The sequence below is a fragment of the Sporothrix schenckii genome, assembly GCF_000961545.1.
Source record: "Sporothrix schenckii 1099-18 chromosome Unknown Cont44, whole genome shotgun sequence".
Taxonomy (NCBI): Eukaryota; Fungi; Ascomycota; class Sordariomycetes; order Ophiostomatales; family Ophiostomataceae; genus Sporothrix; species Sporothrix schenckii.
Window position 1 is genome coordinate 1,075,873 of NW_015971145.1, and position 21,600 is coordinate 1,097,472.

At 52.3% G+C, this 21,600-nt stretch overlaps 5 protein-coding genes across 5 annotated transcripts; 4 read left to right on the forward strand and 1 right to left on the reverse strand.

The window, feature by feature from the left end:
- Positions 1-4,954: 4,954 nt before the first annotated feature.
- On the forward strand, positions 4,955-5,385 carry SPSK_09995 (rRNA-processing protein CGR1; the record flags this gene model as incomplete). Its single annotated transcript, XM_016736559.1, has 2 exons — positions 4,955-5,042; positions 5,093-5,385. The coding sequence occupies 2 exons, from the start codon at positions 4,955-4,957 to the stop codon at positions 5,383-5,385; spliced, it is 381 nt and encodes a 126-aa protein (XP_016587083.1).
- Positions 5,386-7,216: 1,831 nt separating this feature from the next.
- Positions 7,217-9,109, forward strand: SPSK_08864 (uncharacterized protein; the record flags this gene model as incomplete). Its single annotated transcript, XM_016735450.1, has 1 exon — positions 7,217-9,109. One exon carries the CDS (start codon positions 7,217-7,219, stop codon positions 9,107-9,109), a length of 1,893 nt encoding a protein of 630 aa, XP_016587084.1.
- A 2,357-nt stretch (positions 9,110-11,466) lies between these two features.
- Positions 11,467-14,765, forward strand: SPSK_08406 (uncharacterized protein; the record flags this gene model as incomplete). The annotated part of the gene is made up of 7 exons (XM_016735004.1): positions 11,467-11,647; positions 11,739-11,968; positions 12,041-12,349; positions 12,408-12,699; positions 12,754-12,860; positions 12,934-13,187; positions 13,256-14,765. 7 exons carry the CDS (start codon positions 11,467-11,469, stop codon positions 14,763-14,765), a joined length of 2,883 nt encoding a protein of 960 aa, XP_016587085.1.
- Positions 14,766-16,106: 1,341 nt separating this feature from the next.
- On the forward strand, positions 16,107-18,579 carry SPSK_08603 (succinate dehydrogenase (ubiquinone) flavoprotein subunit; the record flags this gene model as incomplete). The annotated part of the gene is made up of 6 exons (XM_016735195.1): positions 16,107-16,157; positions 16,314-16,353; positions 16,459-16,532; positions 16,646-16,974; positions 17,046-18,269; positions 18,360-18,579. 6 exons carry the CDS (start codon positions 16,107-16,109, stop codon positions 18,577-18,579), a joined length of 1,938 nt encoding a protein of 645 aa, XP_016587086.1.
- A 600-nt stretch (positions 18,580-19,179) lies between these two features.
- Positions 19,180-20,571, reverse strand: SPSK_09233 (uncharacterized protein; the record flags this gene model as incomplete). Its single annotated transcript, XM_016735809.1, has 1 exon — positions 19,180-20,571. The coding sequence occupies one exon, from the start codon at positions 20,569-20,571 to the stop codon at positions 19,180-19,182; it is 1,392 nt and encodes a 463-aa protein (XP_016587087.1).
- Positions 20,572-21,600: the final 1,029 nt, after the last annotated feature.

Consider the following 21,600-nt stretch of genomic DNA (forward strand, 5'->3'; position numbering starts at 1 on the left):
ACCAGCTGTCAGACACAGGGACAGCACACCCTCTGAAGACCCTGCCAATGAAATGGCAGCGGTATCTCATAAAGTAGTCTCCACTCCACACACCCTCAAGCTTCACCCCTTGCTTTACGGCCTTGGCTGACCCAGGGGCGTGCATTTCGGTGTGGGTGGTCGACACCAACTCTCGTTCCTGAAGTGGCAAAGGGATGAGAGAGGAGAAACGGGGGCTCGCGGGGGTCCTTGTAAGGAACAATGGCAATTCTTCGTCCAAAGAATTCACGATTGCTTCCGCACAACGCTTATGGTGCATAAGACAATCATCAATCGGGAGGGCAACCTCGTTTACCTGCAATTGCAGTCCTTGACGCACTTCACCGTCACATCCAAAACCTCCCTGTCATAGATATGATCTCGTCAGCGGTGTCGATGGTGTTGCAAGTGCCCGCGTGCGGAGAAACGGCAGGGGACGAGATAAAATGGATACAATCGAAAATAGAAAAGGGAAGTAGCAAATGCGACCAGGGCCGTCGAAACAAGATCATCGTTGTGAGCGCGGGGCGTCACAATTGTTTTTGTTTGCAGATGTGTTTACCATGGAGACCCGAGATTGTTTACGGAGTCAACTGCGTCGTAGCCAACCCCATCCTCGCCCATCACGAGCGGGCTCAGCCTCTGTCTGTTGTGGCTCCTCCCCTCTTTATTTTATTTCGATGGAGACACAGCCCTACATGGGGGTGATTTTTATGCCATGAATGGCCATCGCCACCGACAATCACTGTCCATGTAAATCGTATTCATCATTGTTTTGCTTTGGCTGCGTTCAGTGGAGTTATTCCTTGACGTCCTTCTCCGCAAGTAGGCTGAATAGAAGAACACAAAGGAGCGATACCAAGGCAGATACTGGAAAGGCAAAACAGCAAATGACGATCGTTAATTACGAGTATCGTGCGGAAGGGCGCTCCACGAGGGTGGCCCTCTTGTCTCAATATTCCCCAATAGCGAACAAGTTTGACCCATCTTCGAGTTGTCTTCAGAAGCCTTTCAAGTCATCTCGTTGTCTTCGAATGTCCCACCCAGGCCCTCAATATCGTCTTTTGAGATCTTTCTTTGCTTTTTCTGTCCACTTTGGGCGCTAGCAAGGGGCGCGTTCCTGTTGGCTGCAGGACGGAAAAGAACTGGTTTTTCGTTGATTATTGGGTTATATCATACACAGTACAGCGCATTGATCCTCTTCATGGTTTTGAAAGATAGCTGTTTCCCATTACCTCTACATATCTTAGATCCTTTTGGGAGCACCAGAAAGGCAACTCCACTCAGCCGCAGGAAGCGCCGATTCACCCTGCATCGTGCAGCATACAAGAAAGCATATCATCGTACATTGACCACTGAATATCGGTCGGAATTGGCAAGGGCAGAATGGACAGAATGGCACGCAAAGCGTGAATGGGAACCTGAAAGCGGCATTGATGAAGTATGGCGTACTTCTTTATGTCGCTAGTCTTTGCGCACAGACACACTTCGTCACAGTCTGTTGGCAGTGTAGGATCAGACTGAATATTGGACTGGCTAGCTGGCACCATTTCAGGTAGACCGACCGTATTGACGTCGTGAAATGGATAATTCGAGGGTCGCAGACGGCAATACCAGCTTGGCAGTTGAAGCCACATCATCTGGTTCAATATCTGTGATGATATCTTTCGACGATTTTGATTTCTAGCGATATCAACTCTTTTGCTCCCAAGTTGATGTACCCTCTTTTACAGGATGTTTGGTTATCAACCGGAAATTTTACCTTCTTTCCCGTCTGGTTTGCATCCCTCTGGTTTGTCGAAAATGGAACCACAAAAGAAAAGACGGAAAAGAATACGTCTAAAACGGCTGGGCCGGTCCTGGCACTGACCCATCATCTACATATCTTACAACTCTACGGACGCACGAGTACGACCGTAGCCTACAGGTTCCTACATCGTACTTGGAAGGAGTACGACGACATAGACTGTGCCGAGTTTTCTTTTAGTTTGTGCGGGCTGTTACCCGCATGCAGCATAGCTCCGCCAGAAAGTCCATCGTCCGTTCACGGAGAGCAACCTATCTTTATCTTATAAGGTGCATATTTTTGCGGTCAACATTCCGGGAAAATTGAAGATAACTGTAGTAGTACTCCGTATGCAAGGAGGCGGCCTTCAGCAATAGAAATAATTGCCACGATATGGACAGGATGCAGCATTTCGTTTCTAAATAAGAGTAAAGCGAGAAGCGAAATGTGCCCCCCGTCAACATTGCCAATCTCCCAGCAACTCTGAAAACTGCATGTAAACTCATACAAATGAAGCAAACAAAAGTACATCCGTAGAGTTGATGGATATATAGAAAAAATGGACGTGAGGTACATTAACGACGATGAAAAAGCAAAAGTACCAATGGCCGTAAATGGCAATAAGAGCAGGAAACCAGGCTCATATTGCTGTAAACGAATTAAGAAAATTGAGCTGGAAATTAAGGCACACTAAAAAGGAAATCTGCGATATTGGATTATTGCCCAGCATTAAGCCGCCCTGTTCCTGACCCGCGGATATTGCCTATTTATTCATTCTCTATTTCTGACACCGTCCCAAGTCTCCGTCGCCTCTGGGTCCTCTCCTTTTCTTTCATCGTAACATACCGTCTTCTTTTGGCACTTTTCTTTTGATTGTCTTCCCGGCCTCGGGAAATTGGCGGGCCATTTTCAACTTTTTCGTGTCTTCTGCACGAAAACCGCCAGAATTGCTAATAAGCGTGGCGTCCAAAACATTAGCATTCCTTTGCTGGAGACTACATGAAGGCCCAGTCCAAGAAGCGTGGGAGCTAAGGAACATGCTCTCTTGGCACTGCCAGTGCATTTTTGGTGAGATTCGCGCTCTTCCAGCGCGTTAGAATGCTCTCGAAGAGATAAAAGAAGCATTATGGCGTCCCAGAGAATGAAATCGCAAATTAAGCAGTGCCAGAACATGGTCACTCGTAGATCTACGTTCCAATCTCCGTTGATCAGGCACAAGGGGTAAAGTTTGTGCGCAACGTTGCTTATGTTCAAAGCCGAGAGGCTACGCCGGGAGTGTAAAATTCGTAAGTAATTACTGTATTATTGCACAATCTTTCTATTCCTTCATACGTCGTAATCCACTCTCTTTCGACGGCCGGTCAGGGAGAGTCCCTGATTGCCCGCTTGGCAGTCCCTGACGATCCGTTTCTTCGGTCCCGTCCCTGTTTACGACAGTCTCCCCTTGACCCTGTTCGGTGTCACTCGTTTTGCGATTCGTATTCTTCTCCGGCCGTTGCTCTTGGCATCCGCTTAGCCTTTTCCTAGACGCGCGATTGAGAGTAATTACGTTGGCGGGTTCATCAAGCAAACAAACTAGGCGATTCTATCTGCGAAGAGACGACTGGCGAACATGAATACAGGAACCTACAGAATACTACACGGTAATAATGAGTGGAGCGAAAGCGTCTATTTTAAAATGAAAGACTGGGGCAAATGTCGCCGTCAGAGGCTGGCTGAACGCAAGGTTGTGTCCGTCGTAAAATGATCAGAGGGCAGAAGCAAACTGGCAACTTTGCCAGTGGCGGCAACACAGGTCTGAAACGAAATGGGACATAAGACGCACAAGTTTAACAAAACAAAAAATATTGTCATTGCCAAAAGGTCTGAGCTGCTCCGTAATTCGTATGACTCCACGCCAAAAACGCCAACCACGATGAAGACCGGAAAATAAATAATATCCATGGGATTCCTTTTGGGGTTCCTTAGAACACGTGTGAACGCGTCCACCATGGCCACGGGACACGGGTTGTTCAGCAAGGAATGGACAGGAAACACCAGCGACAAAGAAATCAATAGAAAACACGCGGCAGCAACAAGGAGACTATGGGCGCGAGACACGCAACAAAACGTCAAAGGACCACGATGTGTGCGAATATGTACATGTATCGTGACGAAATAATCAAATCTCTGAAATGCATCGCCAATGACGGCATGTCATTCATTTCTGCCAGCCGGCACTGTCGGCCTTTCTCCATTGCGGTCTTCAGGCTCCTTTTACCACAACAGGCGAAATGGGGTCGTACACCACACGGTAAAACAACACGGTCTTGTTTATGATTTTTTTTCAATAAAAAAAATAAAAGGACCGCGAGGAATGAGTGCGCTCGAAATAGAATCAACGATAGAGTTACATGTGGTCAGTGTGTGTTTCGCCTTGAGCCTTTTTCGATCAAGATCGTCGCAAGGAAATGCAAGACATGGGAGAGGCTGTTCCTGTGCACGCACTGTTCACACACTCGCAAAAGAGTCCAAAGACGTTGAGGTTCATACGTAGAACTTACGTCGTTGTGTTGAGGCGTCATCTTAGGAGCGTAGCAGTGTGACCCTTCCCTTTGAGCATTTCGTCCCTTCTTCCCGCTAGCGTCATAGTGACCCCTGTCACTAAATCCCCTGGCTTGTCCCCGCACCGGATATTAGGCCTAATCTCTTGCTGGCTTAATTGCCCGTCCCCAGCAAATATGAGCAGGCAACACCTTTTTAGGACACCATTCGAGAATGGGGCCTGGATCGCCCTGAAATTGGCTGCACGCGGCGCTGGAACGATAGCGCACGTGCGCTATTTCGTGATTTTGGCGGTGAGCGGCGGCAGGTCGATAAGAAAATGTTAGGGCGGTGAGTGCTGGCAGAAACCGCCCTCGTTGAAAAAACAGCAGGCAATAGACGACGAAGACAGGCGATAAGGCGACACCCCCCCCCCCCCCCCACAAAAAAAAGTCGAATTGCAGAAAACAGTCCTCCACCAAAAGTGACTACCATTCACCAACCACCGAAACTCGACCAGGCCATCCTGACACCACGGCCGGACCGGACACTCACGATCCGTAATACTGCCGAGCTCACCATCTTACAAATACAGTATCTTACTCATGACCACACGCGCGCACAGCCATGTCTAGCGGAACTCCAGCAGCCGTCCCGGTTGCCCAACCGGTCGCCGCGACTGCACCTACGAAGCACCTCGGCATGCGCAAGAATGGTAGGTCGCTCTCCTCCGAACCGTCTCGTCTGAGAGCTTGTTTCTAACAGTCCTAGGCAAGCAATGGCATGAGCCCAAAAAGGCCTTCCGCCCGGGCTCCGGCCTCACCTCGTACGAAAAGCGCAACAAGGAACGCATCGCGCGCGCCACCATGAAGGCCAAGGAGAAGGAGCTCAAGGACGACAAGGAGGCTGCCCGCCAGGCACGGATCAAGGCCATCCGCGACAGGAAGGCCGCCAAGGAGGAGAAGGAGCGGTACGAGAAGCTGGCCGTGAAGATGCACAGGAAGCGTGTCGAGCGGTTAAAGCGCAAGGAGAAGCGGAACAAGCTGTTGCACACGTGAGCTGGGCGGCCAACATGTGTCTGTTTGTTTGCTATAATTTGTTCTTTCTTGGGCTGAAACATTCTTGTGCATTTATTTTCTCTCTCGTAAGGTTTAGACCTTCATTGGTTGCTCTTCCCGGGATTCACTCTGGTCTGCAGGAAGCGTTGGGCGTTTTGGGCGGACGCATATTTTTTCTTGGGCACATCACTTTCTTGCAGTATACAAAAGTATTCTTTCACCTACATGTCGTTTTTGTTCCTTGAAAAGTTTTTATATCATCGGTCCGGTACCGTGGGTGTGGGCATGTCGAGCAAGCATCTATGGAGTAGTCTCAACACGGCCGCTGGACGACTAGCAGATACAACTCGTCACTCAGATTTGAGCCAAGAATATCGATTCGTTGGAAATCCTTATCGGATGCTCCGTTGCCAATCACTAGATACAACCTTCCTTGCATTCGCAACTAGCGGTTGGTACTTGGCCAAACATTTACCTGAGCGTCCTGTCGAGATGTCCTATTAAGCACACCAACATTTTACTGTCTTGCTAGCCATGCATAGACAAATTGCTGTTTTGATGTGGTTTCTTATTGCATATACAAGTTCAATACTCAACTATATGTAGCAATATGGGGGCTGCCAGTTGCAGTTCAATACAGCGTTGGCCCAGACCAAATATGTAAAGAATGACTGGCTGCTTCGTGGACATTGGAAAGCCCCAGGTGGCAGATTTCGTGTTGGCCATGTCACCGCCATCCTTGTAAAGCTCTCGCCTTCGACATTGACTGTGACGCATATTTTATTTCCATCAACATCGTCTACGTCACGCCGATCATCGCTCTATAGTCAATCTCGGTTGGCCTTGCCGACCTTGAAGGCTTCAGGCAACGGATAGTAGCCGGTGTGAGAAATGCTCACAAGACAACTCAAAAGTCGCCCTAATAATAGAGCGCGAGGGTTCACATTTTGCTGTCATCTCATCATGTATCCTTAAACGCACTTGCACGGCGGAGACTCACCTTAACACGTGGGCAAGTTATCGAACGTCGAGAGAAAGAACGTGTAAATATACTTTTAACTCCTTTTAACTGCACGGTTCGATACAATTCAGCGAAGCGCTGAGTTACTGTACAATCATCGTATGGTTAAGGACGAAAGGTTTTGGGCAGAAAGGTCATGCTGCCCAGTGTTTAGACATTAGAATTTTCTGGTTGATAATTTTCAGGGCGCGGTCAAAAACATATTTTGGATTTTATTTCGAGTTCTCAGTTGTTTTCGAATTCTACTTTTTTCGGTGTTTTCTTCTTGATTTTTTATTTTATTGCTGTAGAAAGGAAACATTCATTTGAATCTAATAAAATAGTTCAGCTTCAACACATTCTCAGGACTCTGCAAACCGCTGACTGCGTTTCCATCTTCGCTGCACACTACATCCCAGCTCACATAAACGAGCGTATATAAACGAACATGTGAAGTTTCTTAAATAATACCTCACGTGCAATAATTATTAACAAACGCTTTTGTATCTGGTCATGGTTGAGGTTGTCAAATCAAGTGCATTACATAAGAAATGACTCAGCCATTTTTGATTTCCATGTGACGCAGCCTCCTGTCGTCGACACCGCGCCAACTTGCTTTGTACACATGCAACGCCTAATGTTGCAGCACACCATCTTCCCTGGCAAAGTAGCGAAACTGGGCACCGGGAACAGCCTGCAGCTTGCTCGCCCACGCATAGGTCTGGGCCGCTGCATATTTCGGTTTTTGGTCAGCCGCTGCACGGTACTTTGCGACACACCATTTGCCCATTTCCCGTTTTATCCACCCCCCTTTGCTTGGGCCCTGCAACTATGTCGAATAACCAAGAGCGCAGCGCCTCGGCCGTTGCCAATACCATCAGCAACAATGCAGGCCGAGCCGGTGGTGATCAGCTGACAGGGCAAAGAGCAAACATCTCGGGAACAGCAACACCAGTGACGACACCAGCAACAGCGACACCTTCACCCCAGCGACCGCGACATCACTTTACGCGATCATTATCAGAGTTGTCGTCGCCTCTGCGCCTACGCCGACAAAGCCAAAGTCAAATCCAAAGCCAAAGCCAAAACCAAAGCCAAAGCCAAATCCAGAACCACGGTCCGGCGTCCAGACACAACCCGAGTTCGAGCCAGGGCCAGATCCAAAGTCAAACGCAGAGTCGACGAAACACCAACGCTCGCGACGACGACTCCTACCAAGACGGTCGTGGTCCGTCTTCTACACGGACGGGTGTTGCCTCTACCGGATCTCCGGCGAACGGCGTTAGCCCGTCCCCGAACAACACACCGGCCACGCCTTCCCACAGTCCCCGCCTCGCGCCCCTTAGCAAGTCACGCACAACAAGCGGCCTTGGTAGCACCCTTGCATCGGCTGCTGTTTTAACGGGAAACTTCTCTCTGGCACCGCACGACCCCAACGCATCCAGCTCCAATACGTCAAGTCGGACCGGTGCCTCGTCCACGACGGCCAGCCCTACTTCCAGCCGTCGGCCTAGTGTGCAGACCGGCAAAGACCAATACAACAACCATCCCTACGACGAGAGCCGCAACATGCAGTCACAACAAGCAGAGGCGCACGACAGCGCCCGTCACCAGCGTCATCATCACCACCGACACCTCCACAACCTCAGCACTAGCAGCACCGCTGGCTACATGAGTAGTCACTCTACAACGATCGCGGCGCTTGCTGCTGCAGCCACGGCCGTGGCAGCTGCATCGCCAACGACCCAGACACCTGGCATGCCTGGCACATTAAACCACGCCCAGCCCGGTGCCGACACAGAGGCAGCGGACCGGTCTCAAGATGACATGCTGCTGCAACAGGAAAAACAAGGGCCTGCAGTTTCAGGTGCCAGCCGGTCCGCACCGGGCCTGCCCATCGACCCAGCGGCCGTTCATGCTGCGGCCGCCGCTCTGGAGCGCATGCAGCGTGAGCAGAGCCGCAGCGCCGCGCGTGTGCTGCATTCTGCCGTTACCGACCTCGACGGTATGTCCACGACCACGAGTCAACGCCTCGACGCCGCCTATGGATCCGTGCTGTCTCGCCTCAGTGAGCTGCAGGACACGGTCCTGGCCCTGCGGTCGCTGGCGGCAGCCGCGCGCGCCACCAACCACCGCTTCACGGTCGAGACCGAGTCCATCACGCACGAGATTGACCAGCAGGTGCAGCAGCTCGAGGGCGACAGAACAGGCAGCGTAGGCAAAGATGGCGCGCCCGTGCTGACGCCGGCCGACCAGCAGCACCGGCTCGAGCAGTTGTCGGAGCGCGTGCACCGTGGCCGGCAGGCGATCCAGGATCTGGCCGAGCGCGTGGAGACGGTCCGTGATCGTGTACAGCGGTGGGAGCGAGCGGACCGGGCGTGGCAGGAGCGGACGCGGTCGCGGCTTAAGGCGCTGTGGGTGATTGTGTTGAGCGTGATGCTGGTGTTGGTCGTGCTGCTGGCGATTATGCTGGGGCATTCCGGAGAGCCGGCGGCCCAGGAGGGTGTCGACGTGGGGGCTCAATCGGAGGCATCAGATGCACATGGCAAGCCCAACTTCCCACCGGGCTTCCCCGATCTAGCGTCCATGACGGCGTCGACTAGCAAGTTTCACTTGACGTTTCCCAACGGCACCACAGGCGGCCGCAACAATGGTGACAGAGACGGTCCTGTCGCCAGTGATGCGAATGACGATCCACTCCAGCGACTGTTTGAAGAGCTATGATTTTCCTGTTGTTGTTCACTTTGCCTGCTCAGAGGCTGTGCAAGCCACACTACTTATGTATTTGTTTTGTTTCCTCTCGTCGATTCTACTGCATCCTAGCACGTCTCAAAGCATAGCGGTCTTGCCTTTCCTTTCTCATTTTTACGAAATATACCAACATACACATGTACGTCTATCTTACTTTTGTAATATAATATTCGCATAGAATCCGCGAATGAACAGATACCTACGGAGTGCATTGTTTGGGAGGCAAGGTAAGCCCGGAGTTTCGGTGACAATGCTTTCGCCCGATTGCAATGCGTCTCGTCCAACTTAGGCAGCGTGTAGTACGGAGTACACGGACGTGGGAGATGGTTTTCAAATGGCTTGCTCAGTATCTTGACGAGCTCCACAGTAGATTGTCCTCAACAAGCGACTAGGGACTATCTCGGAATAGACTCGGCCATGCTTGAGGTACAGTACCAACATGAAGCGTTCTGAAGCCTTGTGCTCGCGTTGTCTTTTCAACAACCTTGGTCCGCAAAGCAATTTGTGTACGAGGATGTTGCCACAGCCGCCGAAAGACCAAAAGCCCAGCCACAAATATACAGTCACAAAATACGCCGGCCGCGTAATGAAGGTTGCAGGTGTGGACCATGGCCAAGACAGACAAGACGAGCCCAAACAAAAAGACGAGACGAGGATAAGGGCAATACGAGCAGAGTTTGGGAAAGCATCCCAGAGAGACCACAAAAACAAAGCCACAGGAAACATCCACAAGGAGTTACTCAGCCACTCTCTACTTAGCACTTAATCTGGGGCACATTTTGAGGAGCGTAAGCAAGGCCTCCGTATCATCTTACTCTTTATGTTTGTCGGATTCGCTTTTATGTGTTTTCGCCTGCTGCCCGAAATGGGCATCCCGCAAACGCCACATGAACAATGTACGTCGAAAAAGCGTAACGAGTCAAACGAGGCTGGTCAGGGGTTGGGTGTTGGGGCATAGTACTCCGTGCCGGGCGAGAGGCAAAAAATAGGGAACAAACGTCATGCCCCACAATTTTCAGGTCCTGTCCTGGAAAGTGACAATATGCGCAACCACATTACCGCGTCACCCAGGCACTGACTCCGTACTTTTTGCTTGGTAGCTCCCTCCAAATCTACAATCTCTTGTTATTTATATTTTTATACTGCTTGTTATTCTTTTCTTACATTTATTCGCCGTATGACTTGTGCGCCGTTGGCAGTGATCCTCTTCTGAACCTTTCGATCAGTTTTATGCCGCTGGATCATCTGCGTCACTGATCCCTGTTGAGCCCGGCGATGTCTGATCAGGACTTGTGTGCCAGTCAAATGGCCAGAAAACATGGTACACAGGGTGGCAGGAGATTGAGATGTCGATGAACATGGTAGCTAAGATTTAGAAACAGCTTTCACCGATAGAAATCCCACGTAAGACGCGTAGAAAGAGGCATATTCCAAGTCCGCCTGAACCCATTGAAAATAGCAGCTGCGACCCATACTAAGCAAACGCCAAGATCTACGGAGTACGACAACGCAATTGCTTTTAGACACCAGCGGAGCGCCCAAACCAGGCAGTCGCATTTTTGTATTTTTAGCGCTGTTTCCTTCTTTAACAAAAGAAAATAGACTAAGCTGCATCCCGGCACGGCATGAGCGTCATCGCTTCTTCGCCATCGTGCTTGCCGCCCATAACACCTCCTCGGTCGACCGCTCCTACCTGAAGCGCGTTTCTACTCGTTGCTGCGCTTTGTTCTTTCCCTTGTTGAATGGATAGGAAAAATCTTTTGGTTTATTATCTTGGAATCTCTTTTCTTTTTGTTTATGGGCTTTACCTTTTTCACTTCATCCATCTTCCTGCTCGGCAAAACGATCTCTCACCAACCACCAGGCCCTTGCCAACCGCTGTCCACTCAAATTTAGCGCCCACGTCGACCTTGGCTGGTCCAGCCAAGCATCAACCTCCTGGCACTCTCCTCTCAGGCCATTGGGGGGTATCTATGATCATTTTCTGTTTTCTCTCTCCTGAATCACTTTCTCTGTCTGCGTTTCCTCTGGTCGACTGCTGGTTGGACACTCGGCATCCACCCACACACGATTTTTGCGCACTTGACCCAACTGCGTTTCTTTCGCTTCCTATTTCGAAAAGACACCCTGTACGGGGCACAGCGGAGTAATTTGAACAGCTACGGGATTACAGCAGCTCTTACTCCCAACCCCTCAGTCTTCTTGCTGCTCACCTCTCCCGAGCCTTCCGCGACAGACAGATTCTTTCTCTTCGACCGATTGAAGGTTTCGGACGCGGAAAGTGTTCAGACAACAATTATACACGCCAAAAAAAGGAAAAAAGAAGCATCATGGCCGACAGACCAACCGCCGTCAGCGGCGCTGGTGGCGGCGTTGCAGTAGCCCCCGCCTCCGACCCAAGCGCCGTCGACGTCACCAAATCTTCTGGCGTTGCGGCCGCTTCAACTTCCGCTTCCTCCTTGACTTCGCTGCCACCACCAGGACAGACTCTGACGGGAAAGCAGGAACACTGTCCGTATTGATTGACCCTTTTTATCCTGGGCACTTTGCGTGTATTTACTCCTTCTTTTGTTCGTTTGGCGCAGCAAACTAACTTGTTCAGACTTGAAACGAGAGCTCCTGGGCGAACAGGCAAAATGGGAAATCTTCGAACTCAACTCGCCGACTGCTCTCCGACGATTCGGCGCCCCCTTCCGGTCCGACGTGGGCGAGGTTTCCCCGCTCGACTCTAGCCTCCCCATCCTTCGCTACATCTTCGTTCACCATGTCCGCGAGTTCCCATTTCTCGACAAGGCGAAGGAGAAGGAATTCTGGCAGGACAAGCTGCAAGTGGTGTGTACAGCAATAACCAGACGTAGCTGATATCGCTCCAAGGGGACTTTGTACTAACAATGAGACGTCAAGTTCCTCGAGTCTTTTGCTACGAAAAACATCTCCTCGTCCGAAGACCGGCTCGAAGAAACCAAGCGCCGAAAGCTAGCTACGAAGGCACAGAAGCTTGTGGAGCTCATGATGGTCTCCGGCGTCCGCACCTCGTCTGGCTTTGAAGAGCGGATTCGATTCTCCGAACTCGAAATTGTGGACCGTGACGCGATCGATACTGGTGTCTTGGGATCCATTCCCCAGGGCAACTTTGTCAACGGCTGGGATGTCAACGTGGCAGGTGTTCGCGTAATATCGGTCAAGCGCAACATTCGCTATCACAAGCATGCCGTATGTTCCTGGCTCGCCCCACGGCTATTCCTAACTTTTGATGCTGACAGCGCTACAGGAATTCATTCTTCGGGTCCAAAGAAAGGGCGAGCTTGAGCACTTTGTTGGCCGTCGCTATGGCGATTTTGGACGCCTTTACAAGGCTCTCCGTGCAGAACTGCCCGGGCGGGTCCTGCCACCCCTTCCGCGGAAGAACAAGACAAGCTCAACGGCTTCTAACATTATTGGTGGTCTCAGAGGCTCCAACGACTCGGATGTTGACTCCATCTCCTCGGCCTCGACAATGACCAGCCCAACAGGGCTCGGCCCTGGTGGTGTTGGAGAGTCACTAAAGAATCTCACAGTTCGAGGTATGTTGCGCTTCCTCGGTCGCCTCCAAGGGGTCAGTGCTAACCAATGTACAGAGCACCGTAGAAATGGATCTGGGAGAGTATCACCACGCCAGTCTCTCGACAACACTACGCCGCCTAGCCCTACAGTTGCTACTGGCCAGGAATCGAAGGCACCAGAGGTAAGTTCATTTCGCCCTTCGCCCTGATAGTGCCAACGGTCCTCAAACATTCATAACTAACGCGATATTGCAGAGCGTGGTTTTATGGCGGGAGAACCAGCGCATCTCGCTGCGTGCTTTCCTTCGTACACTACTTCATAACCCTCAGATTGCCCGGACAAAGGCCATTCAGGATTTCCTCACCCGGGATCCGATCACCCCACGAGACGAAGACGTCGACGACATTGTGCGCAGAGTCGAGGTCGACAAGAAGCGCGTGGAGGAGCAGAAAAAATTCTACGAGATTGCTCGCAAGCGAGCTGCTGATCTCGACGTGTACATGGAACAGTATGCATATGCACATCTGAGTTTTGGTCGCCCATGTACAGCTCCCGTGCTAATATTTCATTTTGCAGGTTCCGTCAAGACATTGTTGAGCGCAATGGCTTGACCATGCTGTTCAAAGAGATCAAGGAGAAGAAGACCATCGGAGACCTGAGTATCCAGTACCAAAAGTTTGCCGAGTGGCTCCGGATCGAAGTTGCCGCTACGATTTACCATCTTTTCCTCGCCGAAGATAACTCACCCGAGCTCTTTTCTCAGGCGAAACGCATCCATTCTCTGATTCCGTACACAATTATCAAGAACGTCATCCGGGTAGCGAATCCTGCTGCTGTCATGTCTGGTGTCCTCGACATTTTTCTGGCACAGCCCTTCGGCACGCGGTCTCTTATGCAGCGCATCTTCTCCCTGACATTGAACGATGGCATCCGCAACTTCCAAAAATCTATCGACTCTTTGGCTGTCAAGATCGACGACCCCGTGTTTGTCAGCAAGCTTAAGGCCTACTCGGATGCCGACCAAGCAATCAAGGATATCATCCGGGACGAAGCGACCAACGACGACGTCGATATTTTGGTTGGTATTCTGCGCTCCGAGCTGATCGAACCACCACTCATGCCCGAGCAAATTGGACGCCTCTACAATGCGTACGTGGCGTTCAATTCGGCTGTCGAGAATGTTGATGAAGAACTGAAGCAAGGTGCCGAACTCTTCTCCTACCTCAAGCAGCTCATGAAGCTCTACACGCGCCAGCGTGACAAGGCAATGATGTTGAATCTCATTGAAGAGCCCGTCACCCTCTCGCTGTTCCGCGACCTGTTCACCATCTTTTACGAACCCCTCGTTCGCGTCTACAAGTCGGCCAATGTATACAGCAGTGTCACCGATTTCTCCGTCTTTATGGACGATATGATGCAGGTTGTTGAGAAGTGCAGAGAGCAGGATGCCTCTGCCGATCCTAACCAGACTGTGCAGGCGTTTATCGACTTGTGCCAGCGGCACGAACACAACTTTTACAAGTTTGTTCACGAGGTTCACACACACGACAACGGCTTGTTTACGCAGCTGATGGGCTGGATCGAGGGCATCCTGGAGTTCTTGCGCAAGGGCCCCAAGAACGGCACCCTGGACGTCAACGCGCTCTTTGAAGGCTCTGTCAGCATGGGGCAAATTGACAAAGACAAGGCCATTGCGGAGGTAAACAGTCTCATTGCGTGGCAGGAAGCGCGCAAGAAGTGGCATCAGGACAAGACGCGGCAGAAAATGGCCGCCGAGGGCGGCGGCAGCGACGGTCTGGGCGAGGATGGCCTGTCTGGTCCCGTCGGTTTCAGCGCCGGCGACTTTGGTCTGAACGCGGCTGACCTCCAGGAGATGTCCTACGACGAGTTTGATGATTCCGAGGACGAGGCGACGCTAGAAGATGAGGACGATCTCGATCCGATTGAGGCCGAACGGCGCCGCAGAACGAAACGGCAGGACCGCCTCCGGCGGAGCGCGGGCGAACCGACGAAGCCGGTCGTGAGTGAGATCTACAAGCTCAACGATAACTTTTTGGCCATGCTTCGCAACGTGTTGGCAGAGTAGACGGAGGCGGAACCGAGGGGATACTTTTGTTGTGGTATACATATATATTTGCATTACAATACTCTGGTGCATTGTTAGTGCTGGGTATATCTCATGGTTGGCGTTTGGAACAGCAATTGTTGGGATATTTTTCTTCGACATTTTAAGACACCCGCATGTTGTAGATAAATGGTTCAATTATTAAATCGTTTTCGCTTTCTGCCACACTGTCGAATTGGGCTACTAGCGATTCCAGTTCCTGTCAGCTGCTGTTGTCCAACGCTCGGCGCGAATGTTGGACGGCAGATGTCGTTGCCCGTCTCGCCTGTCACATGCTTTTTGTCGAGGATCACAGCTTTTGCGCCAAGGTACGAAATACCTCGTCCACGACCTAGCTGTTGTGAAGTCGCCCATATCGGCAGGAGGGCATGCGAGACAGAAGGCGCGCTTGGAAAAGTTTCATGTTGCACCAATCGCCTTCAATTAAATAGATTCACGTTCTACAAGAGGAAGGGACGAACGACGCACGATGCATCTTACTACACAAGTCATCAGAACTTCAGATGGAAGGAAACGTCTTGGGCAAGCACATGGTGCTGACGCACGGACCATGCTCTCGGCAGGTGCTCGGCTAAGGACATGCTCTGCTTGCGAAAGAATGGGCAAAAAAAGGTAGCGAGGTTGTCGGAGAGAGAGCGGGACTGTGGGGTGGTGCGGATTTTGGTGGAAGGGTCGACTGGACGAGACCATTTGAACGACAAAGCACTGCAGTGGTTGGCTACAGCGCCTTGGAGTTGGGTGGAGTAATGAGAAATGCCAGCCATGAGATTGGCCAGCGCGGGGAGGAAGGGGCCACTCACTGGGGTGGGTTGGCACAAGCACGCTGAAGGGCAGGTGCTGCCACTGAGTAGGGGGACACGGGAGTAGCGCCTCACTGGGGGGGGGAAAGAGTGCTGGCCGCACCAGAACCCCAAACCCAAGGCCGCTTCGGAATTGTGCGGTTGCCATTTTTCGTCATGGGCGACTTTCCGGGGCATGTCCTTGAACCTCAATTGGCACGTCTCTATTTTCCCCTACCCGATTTCTAAACCAGCTTCAACTCCCGACACCACATCGAATCTCCCCTCTTTCGTCCAAAGGTCGGCCTCTCGTCGGATTTTGTTTTTCTTTTTTTCTCTTTCTTCTGTTGTCATTCGACGTTTTGGGTAACACCAAGACAGCCACAATCCGAACCTCGTTTACTCGCACGAGACGAAGCTCGGCTCTTGTTTTTCGACGACAAGGGAACCCTCGTTCTCGCCGACGACAAGTTCGCAATACGCGACATCCAATCCACAGCATTGGGCGCGACACACAGACGATATGGCGTCCACAGGGGCTTGGAAGCGGCTGGCAGCAATTGCCCGGCCAGCTGTGCGTATTCACCCCTCCACTCCTCTCTTCCAAAGATGCGCTGTGCTTGCGACAGATCGCCGAGGTCCCGAATCGACGAGGCCGGAGCACAGCGACAGGAAGCGTCTCGAGCGATAGAGTCCGCAGATTACTAACGGTTTTATTTTCTGCAAACAGTTCCAGTCTTCCAGAACCTTCTCTTCTACGCCGCGTGCCGGTAAGTTGCTCCCTATAAAAGCCCCTAAACCCGGGGCATCACGATACACAACGCCGACGACGGCGGTAACGAGGCGCACAAGCTAACGCATGCTCTTCTCTATAGCTCGCGTCTTCGCAAACGGCCCGCTTCGCGCCAAGGAGGCTTCCTCGTTCGTGAGCAGCAAGTACCCAGTCATTGTACGTCTCCCTGCTTCCTTATATCCATTCAATTGCTCGCCCTGTCGCGTGTATTGTCTGCCTCGCGGCTTTTGCCTTCCGGCATCTTGCTAATACGCCGTCTTCTGCATTAGGACCACGAGTACGATGCCCTTGTTGTCGGTGCCGGTGGCTCCGGTCTGCGTGCCGCTTTCGGTCTGGCCGAGGCGGGCTTCAACACTGCCTGCATATCGAAGCTGTTTCCCACGCGCTCCCACACTGTTGCCGCTCAGGGTGGCATCAACGCCGCGCTCGGCAACATGCACAAGGACGACTGGCGCTGGCACATGTACGACACCGTCAAGGGCTCCGACTGGCTCGGTGACCAGGACGCTATCCACTACATGACGCGCGAGGCCCCGGCTTCCATTATCGAGCTTGAGAACTACGGCTGCCCCTTCTCGCGTACCGACGAGGGCAAGATGTAAGTACTTTTAGTACTTTTAGGCGAAGTGTCCGCGAGACAGGGAGCAAGTATAGCTAACAATACCACAGCTACCAGCGTGCTTTCGGTGGCCAGTCCCGCGAGTACGGCAAGGGTGGCCAGGCCTACCGTTGCTGCGCCGCTGCCGATCGTACCGGCCATGCCCTGCTGCACACTCTGTACGGCCAGTCTCTGCGCCACAACACCAACTACTTCATCGAGTACTTCGTCATCGACCTGATCATGGAGGACGGTGAGTGCCGCGGTGTCCTCGCCTACAACCAGGAGGATGGCACCCTGCACCGCTTCCTTGCCAACCACACCGTCCTCGCCACTGGTGGTTACGGCCGCGCCTACTTCTCGTGCACGTCTGCCCACACCTGCACGGGTGACGGCATGGCCATGGTGGCCCGTGCCGGCCTGCCCAACCAGGATCTCGAGTTCGTCCAGTTCCACCCTACCGGTATCTACGGTGCTGGCTGCCTGATCACCGAGGGTGCTCGTGGTGAGGGTGGTTACCTGCTGAACAGCGAGGGCGAGCGCTTTATGGAGCGTTATGCTCCCACTGCCAAGGATCTGGCCTCGCGCGACGTCGTCTCCCGTTCCATGACCCTCGAGATCCGCGAGGGCCGTGGTGTTGGCCCTGACAAGGACCACATCTACCTGCAGCTGAGCCATCTGCCCGCCGAGGTCCTTGCCGAGCGTCTGCCTGGTATCTCGGAGACGGCGAGCATTTTCTCAGGTGTGGACGTCCGCAAGCAGCCCATCCCTGTCCTGCCCACCGTCCACTACAACATGGGTGGTATCCCCACCAAGTACACTGGTGAGGTCCTGACCGTCGACGACAACGGCAACGACAAGGTTGTGCCCGGCTTGTACGCCTGCGGTGAGGCCGCTTGTGTGTCTGTCCACGGTGCCAACCGTCTGGGTGCCAACTCCCTGCTGGATCTCGTCGTCTTCGGCCGTGCCGTCTCCCACCAGATCCGCGACACGTCGAGCCCCGGTGCCAAGCTCAAGCCCCTGCGCGCCGATGCCGCCGCCGACTCCATCGAGTACCTCGACAAGATCCGTAACGCGGACGGCCCGCGCTCGACGGCCGAGATTCGCCTGGCCATGCAGAAGACCATGCAGACGGATGTCAGCGTGTTCCGTACCCAGGAGTCCCTGGATGAAGGTGTCCGCAACATCAACAAGGTCGACAACACCTTCAGCGAAGTCGGCATCAAGGACCGCAGCATGATCTGGAACTCGGACCTGGTCGAGACCCTTGAGCTCCGGAATCTGCTCACTTGCGCGTATGTCCCGCATTCACCCCGTCCCGCCCCCCCTCACCATACTATTATTTTATTGGCTTTTGATTATGACTAACGTATTGTCTGCTCCAGCACCCAAACCGCCACCGCTGCCGCCAACCGCAAGGAGTCGCGTGGTGCCCACGCCCGCGAGGACTACCCCGAACGCGACGATGCCAACTGGATGAAGCACACCCTGACCTTCCAGCGCGAGCCCCACGGGCCCGTCGACCTCAAGTACCGCAAGGTCATCAGCACCACCCTGGACGAGAACGAGTGCAAGCCCGTGCCGCCGTTCAAGCGTGTGTATTAAGCGAGGTTGTGGTACGAGTGTGACGATGTGAGGTGGTCTTGTGTTCCTTTTTGCAACTTGTCTGAACTTTTTTTTTTTTTGGCCGAGACCCGTTCGTTGTAACACAAAATTTCATATACTTTTTTACACGGTCGAGTTTCCACAGCCGGTGTTTCCCCCTGCTTTCTTGTTTCATATTTTCACCGTACCTCGTTCAAACCACAGTTTACACAGGCGGGTATTATGCACACTTAAATGCAGACTATGCTCGACATATATACGGACAAATCGATGGGAGGTGGATGCGGAAAGTGGATGTCGGTCGACACATAAGATAGAAGACTTGGGTATTCCTTTATGTAAAGGTTGGGTCAAACTCAATAGAACAAAAAAAGAATTAAAACTATGCCATTCGCGGGTTTTAGGGGTACTGATTGTTTGGCCCCTGAACAGCTTGCGACGACAATGAGTGATGAACATGAATATCAAAAAGAGAGCATGCCACCGCGGATATCAATAAACAACTGGAACCATGTAGACCCCAAAGGTGACGATTCGCTTTACATGTGGTCAGTGTTAGTGTGCAAGTGCGCCTCTCATGCTGGCCTCGGTATCTCTACTTCAATGAGCATTGCTGCTCGCCTCAATAAACGCTGCGGGGTTGGCCGTTGCTTGGTGGCCTGCCTCCTGGTTGGCTGTTTCCTGGCCAGCAGCTTGCTCGTCGTTGGCGACTTGGCTACCGACCGGCGGTGTCGGCGGGGACCGGGGTTCCCGTTTATTCACCATAACCTTCAGGAAAAGAGGCACATCTATTGCGATCTTCTTTGGTATGAACGGCTTTTGAACAAAGAGTGGGATGTTGCCACGTGCATGCGATGCAGTAGCCATGACCCATTCGATCTGCAAGTTATCAAGATAATTGTCAGGCACGTCTTCTGGGTTGACTGCATCTCGGGCAATCCCGGCCTGGTCAGCGGTTTGCAACGCTCCCGCCGCAGAACCTTCTTCCCGGGAAGCTTGTTCCGCCTGTTGCACGGGAGCAGCTTCCGCTATCTGAGCGACCGAGGGCCTGGGCTTCAACTTCTTGATTCTGAGAGAGGACTTCACTTTGCCAAATGTGCTCACTTTCTGGAGTGGTGCCTCCGGTTGCGTTTTTGGCCCCAAGCGGAAGCGTTCGACGCTCACATACGAGCCAATCGTGGTCCTAGGTCCATTCGCAAGCTTTCGGCCGTCATGGGGAACAGGGGCGGCACCCCAGCCGTTGATGGGCACGCTGATTACGAGAAATTCGTCGTGGGGTGCACTCTGTACGCTGAGGCAGGACATCTGTAAGACAGGAAAAACTCGGTAGTCGAACAATTTGCTCCCCAGGTCGTGCTTCATCTCGACAACCTGCAGTGTGAAGTCAGTCCAGACAGATGGGCCTCTGATCGGCCTCATGCCCAACGCGTTCAGGTCTATCGACATGGCCCTATGTATGTCGTTCCAAGTATATGCCGTGTTTGTCCCGACAACGGTGTCGGTCATATCGTCTTCGGTCTTGACATGCTCGTCTTTCATGTGTTTTAGAAACTCCAGCCAGTCTGCTGTACCGTTCTGGGTCAGGTTGTTGTGGAATGAGCGGCGGCAGGCCCAGGTTTCTGAGACGGCCTTTGTCGACTTTCGGCACACGTTGCCACCTCCGTACGGTTGATTCACCACGGCATCCAGCTCGGATTGCAGTATGTCACGTTCGAGTAGCTCTACCGCAACCGTGTCGGGGCCACCAGTAACTTTAGCGCCATTGAATTTGGCACTGCCCTTTGGATACCATCCGGACGGGTTCGGCTTCGTGTCGCGTTGCTGGTCGTAGACGTCCACGGTGCCAATGAAATCAAGAGACTCTTTGAGTAAGTTTATTATGAGCGGCTTGATCGCGTCTATGCTGCAGTCGTGGGAGGGCAGACGATCAAAGTCGATGCCCTCGAGGCGCAAAAGTGGCCCAAGAGGGGGATCGCTGGGTGGTTTGACCATTGTTGGTTTTCGTTCAATGCTGTATGAGATTGCGTTGATGTTAGTTGAGGAGCGGAGAAAAGCTTGGAGAATGTTATGGTTCTCCAAACCTAAGATGCCAAGCTCTATATATAAGTCCCCGGAGCTAAAAGCTGACCGTTCTTGGGGCAGCCAGCTACTGTCTGTGCTGCAAAGGTAGGTGTGATGGTTTCGGGCGCGCACTCCCTTTGTTTCAAGCTCGCCAGAACAGGGGTGTTACTTTGGCCGGGTTTAGCACAGGGCGATTGTGCCGGGGTCGTTTGAGAGTGGAATTAAAAGTTTACGACGTCTGACTCCGCATATCTGTTTGTCCGTTCTAACGGTGTGATTGATGTGCCGTGGAAGAGGTGGAGTTGAATGTAGCATCCCATGCAATAAGGAGACAGGAGGGTAGAAACAAAAGAAGAAAATGGAGTCAGAAGAAAAACGAGAAGAAAGAGACAGTTTGTTGTTCTCCGACTCACGTTGCCCATTGGCTGGGATAACGAGAAACGCGAAGGGAAAGAACGAGCGGCAGGTCAGCCTGTGAAACGTGAGCAGCAGACCAGATTTGGAAGGTTCAACACGGGGGTATCACCGCTTGGGCTGCGTGTCCATTGCGCTTTCCCCTTCCGGGTGGTCTGTCACCTGGGGAGACCAGGTCTTGGAGCGGATCTGGCGAAGACCTGTGAGAGTGAGCCGCATAGCAATCCGGGGTCCAATCTCACTTTCTATTCATGCACGGAATAGAAGCTCACGGAGCTCTATTTGATTCCTTGCCACTAGTAGTATTGTGAGCTACTCCGCAGACTAGCACATCGAGTTGAGGTTTGTAGGCGAATTACAACATCACTGGAACCTCCTTTGCGTCGCGCTTTCCTTTTGCAAACGTTTTTTTTTGTCTTTTTTTTATTCTAGCAATATGCGGGAAATGGAAGGAACGATTTAGTTAGACTTGCTTCATGTGCACTTTCCACGTGGCAACTAGAGTATGTGAAAAACAAGACGATGCCGTACTTTCAAAGAAGCTCG